A 9,651-nucleotide genomic window follows, 5' to 3' on the forward strand; every position below is an offset into this window, starting at 1 on the left:
TGGCTACTAATCTGCCAAAGGCTGAGTCGTCGTCAAGCTAAGTACCGGTCGTCAATGAGTTTGCTCCTTCACAACCACCTCCAAATGCAAATTTTCTTCTCCTTCTTGCCGCCGTTGAGACCCTTGTGTATTCTTATTCCAAGCCCATGTATTCTTATTCCTATTCTAGGCCCATGGTATTTTTAAATAAGTTTTTTATTCCTATTTTAGGTCCATGTGTATTCTAATTCCAAGTGTACGTGAGAGTGGGTCTTTTTATACATTCTCAAATTTTTTAGATGGGCTTAAACATATACTTGCAAGTGTTAGCCTATCCTCACATAGACCCAGATTTGTCCCAATATGTCAGAAATATATATTGGATTTATAAATATAGAGATTAAAACTTATATTACACAAAACAAATTGGCTTGTATTAAGGTCCAATTTAAATCTCAAGCGCAATCACTATAGACTTGTTACTTGTATTCAGGAATACTTTTCACTGTTAAACCTGCTGTTTGACTCGTGCTTTGATATTATTTCGGAAATATATATTAAGTCTACCAGTGTGGAGATTAAAACTTATATTATACAAACCCATATACCACTCACTTTATTCAATTTTATCAGATGTGAGACTTTTTTTTTTTTTATTTGAGTTTCCAATATATATATATATATATATATATATATATATATATATATATATATATATATATATATATATATATATATATATATATATATGTATGTATGTATAAAAGCACTAAATCTGCTGAACTGCTGCCAATTTGAAACTCAATTTTGATATGTTTAATTTTGTGCAAAAGTGGAAAGCAGGATTAACATCAAGCTAGCTGACTCCTCCATGTCTGGAGGAACTTGTTCTCATTACATATTAGTGGTGTTCGTGCAAACTGGTAGCACAAACTTTATTCCATGCACATTCGCTCACAAGTAAATAAAACTCTGGAGTTGCATAAACATGTTTGTTCATACTGTACAGGCCCAAACCAACCTTGGGGGAAAAAAGAAAAAAACTATTCTTCTTCATATTTGGGATGGCCGTCCACTTTGGCATTGTGCATATATAGTTTGAACTCTTTCTCCATAACGAACTAGGATTTGTCACCAATAAGCTGCTTCCAGGATTCCATCTCAACTCTCTTGTGAGGACACTGACTTCACCACGTACATGTAATTTATGGAGAAATATTGCGGTGAATCCAAGTTTTGGCATGGATCCTACACATTTCTATGGCTTGAGATCTCTCTTTTCTTTTTATTGATTTTGTTAGGATCCCAAGTGTAAGGTATGAGATTTGGATCCCACATTGGAAAGTATGGGCAACTAGTGTGGGGTTTATATGACCTTGGGCTCTCCCATCTTAATAGTTAGCTTTTGAGGTGTGGTTCTCTTAAGGTTCGTATCATTTGGTATCAGAGTTGTCACCATGTTTCCCAGTTGCAATCGTGCGGCGCAGGTGGTGACGCCGGCATTGCAGTGTTCACCCAGGGCTAGCAGGAAGCTAGCGCACAACCAGCCCGCATGGGCGTCGGGGCTGCGGAGCGTGGTGGTATGTTAGGATCCTAAGTGTAAGATATGAGACTTGGATCCCACATTAGAAAATATGGGCAACTAGTATGGGGTTTATATGACCTTAGACTCTCCCATTTCAATAACTAACTTTTAAGGTATGGTTCTCTTAAGGTTCGTATCGGATTTCTATGAAGTGATTTGATATTAAATCTTTCTCTTAGCGAATTAAGATATTACATGAAGGTAAGGTATGTTAGCCAAGATAATGACCTGTGAACCACAAAGTATAAATCTAAGCCTCAATTGATTAATGTGGCATCGTTTTCAGAAAACTACCTATTTTTAATGTTCTTCACAGAACACAATTTTGATATACTCTAATAGATTGTTTTTGAATTTTAAAATGAAGAAATCAGAAGCACTGAAACACTTGGCTCTATAAACGAAGAGATCAGGATCCTATTCCCATCTTTTTAAGATGAACAAATATTAATTAATTTATATGTACCTAGTGAGCCTATGATTGTTAATCACAAGTGCACACGTGGAGCGGGGCCATACTCATCCGGGTTTTCGGCCGTAACAGGAGTAAACTTGTGAACATTCAAAAGCTGGTTTTCTTCCCATAATGATCAGCGGCTTTTTCTACGGCCCAAGCAAAGTTTATTTATTTATTTTTCCCTATTTTCAAAAGTTTATCTCTCTCACTTTTCTTTAGGGCAAATGCCCGGATCGAGTCTAGGCCTACTCCACGCGTGAGCTTGAAACTATCATAGGCTTATTGGGTACATCTTGATTATATTTTTCTTTAACACTGTTCCTTATTGCTTATTGATTGCATCAATGTATTTGTTTAATGTTTAACAAAGGATTATATTTGAGAATTCGATCCTCGGCACGTGTGGTTGGGTATGTTTGGTGATTTTGTTATCTTTCATGGGAGTTTGACAGTTTTCTCAATTCATCTTCACTTTTGTTTTGTGACTATCAATTTGTTCTTACCATTGATAGTCAGGGTATTTACCAAAGCTAAAAAACAATCGGTTAGAGTATCAATGTATTTGTTTAATGTTTAAAGTGATTTCTTCATTTTAAACTCAAAAACAATCTATTAGAGTAGATCAAAACCGTGTTCTGTCAAGAACAATTATTTAAAACCATGCCATATTAATTAATTGAGGCTTAGATTTATACTTCGTATTCATGTGTCGTCATCTTAGCTCAACATTCCTTTAACTTGATATAATATCTTAATTTGCTAAAAGAAAGATTTAATATAAAAGACTACATAGAAATCAATAAAAAAAAGAGAGATCTCGAGATTATATGACAAAATCTACATCTAGGGTTTTGATTTAGCCTTGAACAAACCATTTTAATTCAATAATAAACAGATACAAATGAACACAAGTACACAACATAATATATATGGTGCAAATTAATAAGTAAAACTTGCAGAAGTTACTGATGGTGACAGATTCTGATCAGGTGGTATCCTCATTATCTTTTTCAAGTGATGAAATTCTTGACTCACCGCCACGAAACATGAAGCGAGTGGTGTAACTTGCACCAGTTTTAGAGTTAAAAGAAGATGAATCACTTCCTTGAGAACCCTCTTGATCTGGTGGTGGAGCCTTTTTACGACCCATGAGAAGCGTAGCTCGTAGTGAATTGCCAGATTTTTCTTCACCTTGGCCGCTCTCAATCTTGCCAGACCCTTCATGCTGAGAAGCTTTTGGTTTTTTCCTGAACATCTCCAATATTCTTCTCAGTCTAACTCTAGGGTTTTCCTTCTCTCTTTGCCTTTAGTCTCCAGCGTACTTATAGAAGCTCTAAACCGACATTCTTTCAAATGCAGAAATTGATAGATAGATTGCAACCTGGTGTGAAAACATCTAAGAAGTGGAGAACATGTGGGCTGGCAGTGGAAATTGTTGACTGCATTAATTGATACATTCAAGGAGTAATTTAAGGGGTCATCGTAATAATCAATGTTATCATTTGCTAAACTTTGTTCCAGATCCAAGCGGACACGGTTTGAACAGTGTTATTGCTTTGTTCGAGACTAGGGAAGGATCTGGTCCCTCCCTCAGCTGTTCGGTCAAAACTGGACTCATTTATTTGTTTAATAAAATTGTTCACTCTGCCCTTGACATTATTTATCATTTTTGGCAATACCATTTATTCATTAATAACCCTTCAATGTTACTCTACACCACTTAGAATAAGTTTGAATTTGAACATAAATTATATATGATGCCTTCAATTTGAATTTGAGCTGGCCAACCAGTTGATATTTTAATTAGGCCAAAAGATTATTTCCCATTCAAGTTCAAGATTTGTTGAATTTCCAACCATCATCCATTTCTATTATTAAATTACGTTAAGTGAAAGAATGATAATTTTATTTTACATAGATTTTTTTTTTTATTTTATTTTTTCTTTTATTTTTTTTATTTTTTCTAATTTCCCCTTTTTGAAATGACCTATATCGAGGGCAAACATAATTTTGAAAATATTAGCAATATTAATAAAAATATCATTTTTTCTGAGAAATTTAAGAAAGTTTAATGATGTTTTTAAAATTTGCAAAATTTCTATATATCTTTTCGTGCTTTCAAAATAACAGATAAACCTTAAAAAATTTGAACAAAATACAATATTTTAAATTTACTTAGACTTTTGATATTTTTAAAAGTTTAAGTGATAAATTTTTATATAAATAAAAATAAATTAATAATTTAAAGTTAATACTAAATGTTAATAATGCAGTTTTATAATTTCTTAAAAAAAAAAAAAAAGAATCTACAAATGAATTTGAATGACATGTGAGAAATTAATTTTTCAAACTTAAAAGAAATTCTTGGGTTGGCAATGTAAACATGCTTTAATAATTCAATAAAACTATGTACAACTATTTTTTATACATAATTTATGTACACAGATGAGGTGTTATCATGTGATTGGATGTTTCTTTATCATATGATGATACATGTTTTAAAATCACCTAATTACATGATGACACATGTTTTAAAATCACCTAATTACATGATGACACATCACTGTGTACATGAATTGTGTACCAAAAATGGGTACACATAGCATTGCACTTAATAATTAAGCTATCAGAATTGCAAATGAGGCAATCCCTTACATTCAGATTTTAATTTAGTATGAATGCATCAATTTCTTAAATTTAGCTTTTTCGTTTTGAGTAAATTATTATGTTCCAAAAATGATGCTATAAGTGTTGGAAATATAAATTATTATATTATATCTAAATATTTTATTTTTAAAATTAAAATATTACTATTAAAAAGGGTAACTAATCATCTAGTTAGATAATATCATTGATTTACAATGAAAATATATAATTTTATCGAATTTGATCATATTGCACGTTTTTTATCTGACTTTAAAGATGTGTTTGATTTGATTGATAATTTTTTTTAATTATTGACATTAATTATTAAATTTATTTTCAAGCTAATGTGATAGATAATATAAAGAACCGATCTAATCTTACTTTTTTACAATTTTACTGCAACTTTATAAATTTAGTTTAACATTTTAATGATATTTAAGTAAAATAATATTTTAAAGCTCTTTTATTATAAGAAACCAAACACAATGATTATTTATAAATATTAATTTATCCATTAATCTTTAACGTAATCTAACATTTTTTAGTCTTGGTAATAAACGGTTCTCCAAACCAAATGTACCCTAATTGTGGTTTGGTACATGGGTTTAAAAATTGAATCAAATCAACCAGTCTGATTGATTGAATTGTCAATTATTAATCAAACCGATAAGATTATGTGTAAAACCAAGTTTGACTCGACCAATAAAAAATTTGATTTTTTTTTCAAAAACTCATTGTGAAAATTTGAACTAAGACCTTATTTATCATATTTGAATATCTATACCATTAAACTAAACTTATTTTTATTTTAATGTCAAATAAATCAAATTATGTATTTAACTATAAATTATACAACAATTTTTTTAATATTATTTTTGATCAATTAACTAGTTTAACTATCGATCAATTGATTATGTCAAATTGTCTTTTTTATTGGATCGATATCCAATTTGATTATAAAAACATTGGTTTGGTATGATCTAACAACCAAAATCTAATCTAAAGCATGATTTTGTTGAATCACACTTAAACGGTTGAATTTTAATTTAAAAATATGTGGTCTTGTTTGATCTCATCAAATTGTAACTTTTTGATGTAATTTCGATTATCATCCAGTGTGAAGCCATATTGGAAGAGAAAGCAAATAATGACCAAAAACTCCGGGCCTAGTTCGAAAGAAGCCCAATTTGAAATTTAATAAAATCCAAAAAATTTTAAATTGGATTCGAAAACTCAAACTCGAATATTCAAATTGATGAAGGTCATACACATACATTTAACTCTTAATAGCGGACATTTTTTTTGATACATAATGAGAAAAATACAATCATTGTCAATCAGTAATGACGCCAAAACAAGCTGCCTCCTCCACGAGAGAGGAACTTATTTTCAAATACATATTATCGGAATCTCTGCAAACTGGTGACACAAACGTTATTGAGTAATTAAAATAATTATTTTCCCAGGATTACTAGGAAGCCTGAAGTTGAACAGCTCGAAGATCCAACTTTTAATTGCCATTTCGAAGTGCTCGATTACCACATTTTATAATTTATCAACCACATCATTGTGAATGCAAGCACCGCCATCAGCAAAATGTGCGCCATGGGGAGCACCGTGACTTGCTCCGGCAAATATTTCTCCAGGATGGACTCTAATTGGAGCAGCCAGAAGTACTGTGGACATCTTTGACAAAATTGCCTGAGGAGAAGCTTTAAGTAGAACAGCGTGAACTGCTGGAGGGGCAGCAGCATTGCAAGGCGATATTTATTCACTTGTTGTCTTTCGATTGTCATGTGTAAAGTCTTCAGAATATGAAACCTTACTAGAATTTCAGAGGCTGAGAACATAACAGGGCGAAGAAAATCCTTCATCTGGAAAATAGTATAGGTGATGTTTAACACAGTTCCCATAGTTGAATAATTGCCAGTAGGTGGAAGCCTGGGAACGATATCAAGATGATGCTTTATATGCAAGAGATGAAGATTGCTGAAGCTGTTGAACACATTCACAAAGTCTGAGTTTCCAACCTTAGGACTTGAAAAGGCAAATACGGTTACCATTGCAGTGGCCATGGAAGAAGGATCAGAGCAAGTATTATAGCCATTGGCAACTATGTCAGCTGCAGTCAATATAGCAAACCCACTTCCCAGAGAATGACCTGTCACTGTTATACTGATTTCCTCGTGCTGGTATTCTTTCACCAGTTTCTGAACTGCTTCAAGAACCTAGACATGTAACAACAGTAAAAATAAGAACTGCTGGATTCTGAACAGAAAAAAAAAAAAGAAAAAGAAAAAAACCTTGTGTGTTATTATAAAAGATAAATTATTTACTTTATATCTAGCTGACATGTAGATGGAGAGAAAGCCTGAATGTACACGAGCATCTCCACAGAGCTTCCCTAAAATTGGTTCAGCTGAGGTTTGAGCAAATTCGATATCTTTTACCCATTCTGCCATTGTCACTGTTCCTCTCCAGGAAATCAGAATGTCTCGCCTTCCTAAGTGCTTTGTCCCTTCATCTGAGGCCACGGCCACGAAGCCGACCCATGTACGTAAGCCTTTAGCAATTAAATCTAATTTCGAGTCACCATAAACATAGTTGTTTATGGTGTAATGCTCCAGGCCAACCTTAGAGAAGAGCTCTTGTTCTTCATATTTGGGTTTCCCGTAATTGGAAGGATCTGTTATGCTGTGCTGGAGAGTGTCATAAACAACCTCAACTCTTTTGCAATAATGAACTAAAGTTTCGCAGAGACTTTTGTCGAAAGGTTTCAACAGGCCTTCCCAGTTATTCTCCCCGCAAAGCTTCTTCCAGTTAGACATGGCTTGTTTTTTCCTTATTGCTCCTCAACTTCGTTGTGAAGGCATGTTTCTCAGACTGCCTGCCATTTATAAGAAGAAAAAATTATACTGCCTATTTCAAAAACGACAAAGGGGGTTTAGCTATCATCCGATTTGTATTTGTCTTTTACTGGTTCCAGGTTGACAGGAAACACAATCAGGTCAATGTTGAATAATACAAGCCTAACGAACCTATTTCTGTCTCTTCCTGAAGCATCACAGAAGAAAATATACAGATGGAAGAATTTTAGTGTTTGGTTATTGAGTTGTCCACATGTAATGTGAAAGGGATTAAGTGTTAAGTGTTAGGGCAGTAATCAAGTTGGCTTGGGTTAAAAAGCTAGCCCATTTTAGTTTAATTTAATTTAAATTTCAATTAAGTTCAAATTAAGAGATTCCATCCATTTTTAGAATTAAACTAAACTAAATTTGAGTTAAAGAGAGTTTGATTTGATTTAACTTGCACGTTAGATATGTAGATAATTTGATTTAATTTGAATTTAACTTGTGATTTGATTCAAATTATATTAAACAATTATTAAAATAATATTATTTTTCTATTAATAGATAAAATGATATCATTCTATTAATCAATTACAAATTTAAACTATAAATTTTAGTTATAAATTTGAAACATAAGTTTAAATTAACCTTAAACTGAACTTGAGTTAAATTATTTTTATTTGAGTCAAATTTGAACCACTTTTAATTTTGATTTGATAAATTTAAATTGAATTCCAATTTGAACCTTTATACATTCATAATTCAGCTTCAGTAAAGCAGAATCTTTATTTATAAAAAAAAAAATGGTGCTTATTCTTTCAAGAACGACAAAGGGGGTTTAGGTATTATCCAATTTGTTTTAGTCTTTTTATTGGTTCCAGGAAAGTTGTCATAATTTTAATTTGTTGACAAGAAACAGAATCCTCAGGTTAAAACTTTTAATAATGCAAGCCTAACGAACATATTATTGTCTCTTGCTGCAACATCATACGTAGATATGTCAACTAGGTTAGATCGAATAAAAGTTTGATATAAAGTATAAAAAAAAAAATATGGCACGAGAAGACCTGATCCGATATTATAACATGTCGCGCTAAACTCATGGGTCTATTGAGCCAGGTCTCGAGCTTTAATATTAAGTCTATGAGTTGGCTCACTCTGACTCGATACTGTTTAAAAATAAAAATATTTTTTTTTCTTGTTTTTGTCGGTAGAAGCCTTCTGCCTTGTGCGCTCAAGGTAGAAGACTTTTACTATAAGGTAGAAGTCTTGCTTTCCTATTCCTTATGGCAGAAGCCTTGGCTTCGTTAATTTTTTTAAAATTTTTTTAATTATTTTGTTTTTTGTCTATATAAACTCATTCAATTTTTATTCATTTTTATTTTTATTTACAAATCTCTCAATCTCAATTATTTTATTATATTTTTAATCTTATTTTCTCTCATTAACTCTCTTTCAGAAAATATCTGAATTCACAAATAATAATTCTTTATGTTTATAATTTTAATTTTAATTTTATTTATCAATACAAAATATTACAAATGGATCAAATATGAAATAAATTCAATCCACTTGAATATTATCATAATATATATTTATTTATATTTTATAATATATATAGTATATAGTATGTAAATTAATTAATTTATACTGTATTATAATTTATAATATTTTTCATCATGTAATTACGGTATTTCTTTGCTATAAATGAGATATTATAAATAAAATATTCGGGTATTATTCTCGGTTTTAATAATTGAAAAATAATTTATGTTTAAAAATTTTAAATAATTTTTTTTTAAATATTAATTAAATGGCCTGGCCTAATTAAAACCCATATAAATATGGGCCGAGCCTTGGGCTTTATGTATTAATAAGTCAACCCAATCCAAAAACTCATTACTATTTGGATTTCAGGCTTGGCCGAACCATTGACACCTTTGATCACATAAGACTGAAATACAGGTGTATATTGAAGAATTTTAATTAATAGAATTTCATTCAACAGCCAGCGGCTACCTCATAGAAAGAGTCTTTTACAGAATTGGAGAACAAAATATATATCTACTTGTAAATGACTTGTTGGCATCCATTACGTGTTGGGAGGTCTCTCGCATCTCAAAAGTTCGCTCAGA

The 9,651-nt window shown here is 31.5% G+C and overlaps 1 protein-coding gene across 1 annotated transcript; it reads right to left on the reverse strand.

The window, feature by feature from the left end:
* Positions 1 to 5,937: 5,937 nt before the first annotated feature.
* Positions 5,938 to 7,515, reverse strand: LOC123228381 (phospholipase A1-IIgamma-like). Its single transcript, XM_044653759.1, has 2 exons — positions 7,004 to 7,515; positions 5,938 to 6,895 (listed from the first exon to the last, which is right to left on the reverse strand). The coding sequence occupies exons 1-2, from the start codon at positions 7,493 to 7,495 to the stop codon at positions 6,203 to 6,205; spliced, it is 1,185 nt and encodes a 394-aa protein (XP_044509694.1). The 5' UTR covers positions 7,496 to 7,515; the 3' UTR covers positions 5,938 to 6,202.
* Between the last annotated feature and the right edge of the window lie 2,136 nt (positions 7,516 to 9,651).

Source organism: Mangifera indica, chromosome 10 (genome assembly GCF_011075055.1).
Source record: "Mangifera indica cultivar Alphonso chromosome 10, CATAS_Mindica_2.1, whole genome shotgun sequence".
NCBI classification, from domain to species: domain Eukaryota; kingdom Viridiplantae; phylum Streptophyta; class Magnoliopsida; order Sapindales; family Anacardiaceae; genus Mangifera; species Mangifera indica.

Excerpts from the sequence above, each read along its gene's own strand:
- LOC123228381 (XM_044653759.1), bottom strand. The coding sequence starts at position 7,495 with ATGTCTAACTGGAAGAAGCTTTGCGGGGAGAATAACTGGGAAGGCCTG. Across the intron at positions 6,896-7,003 it reads ACATGTCAGCTAGATATAAA|GTTCTTGAAGCAGTTCAGAA; the intron begins GTAAATAATTTA and ends TTACATGTCTAG.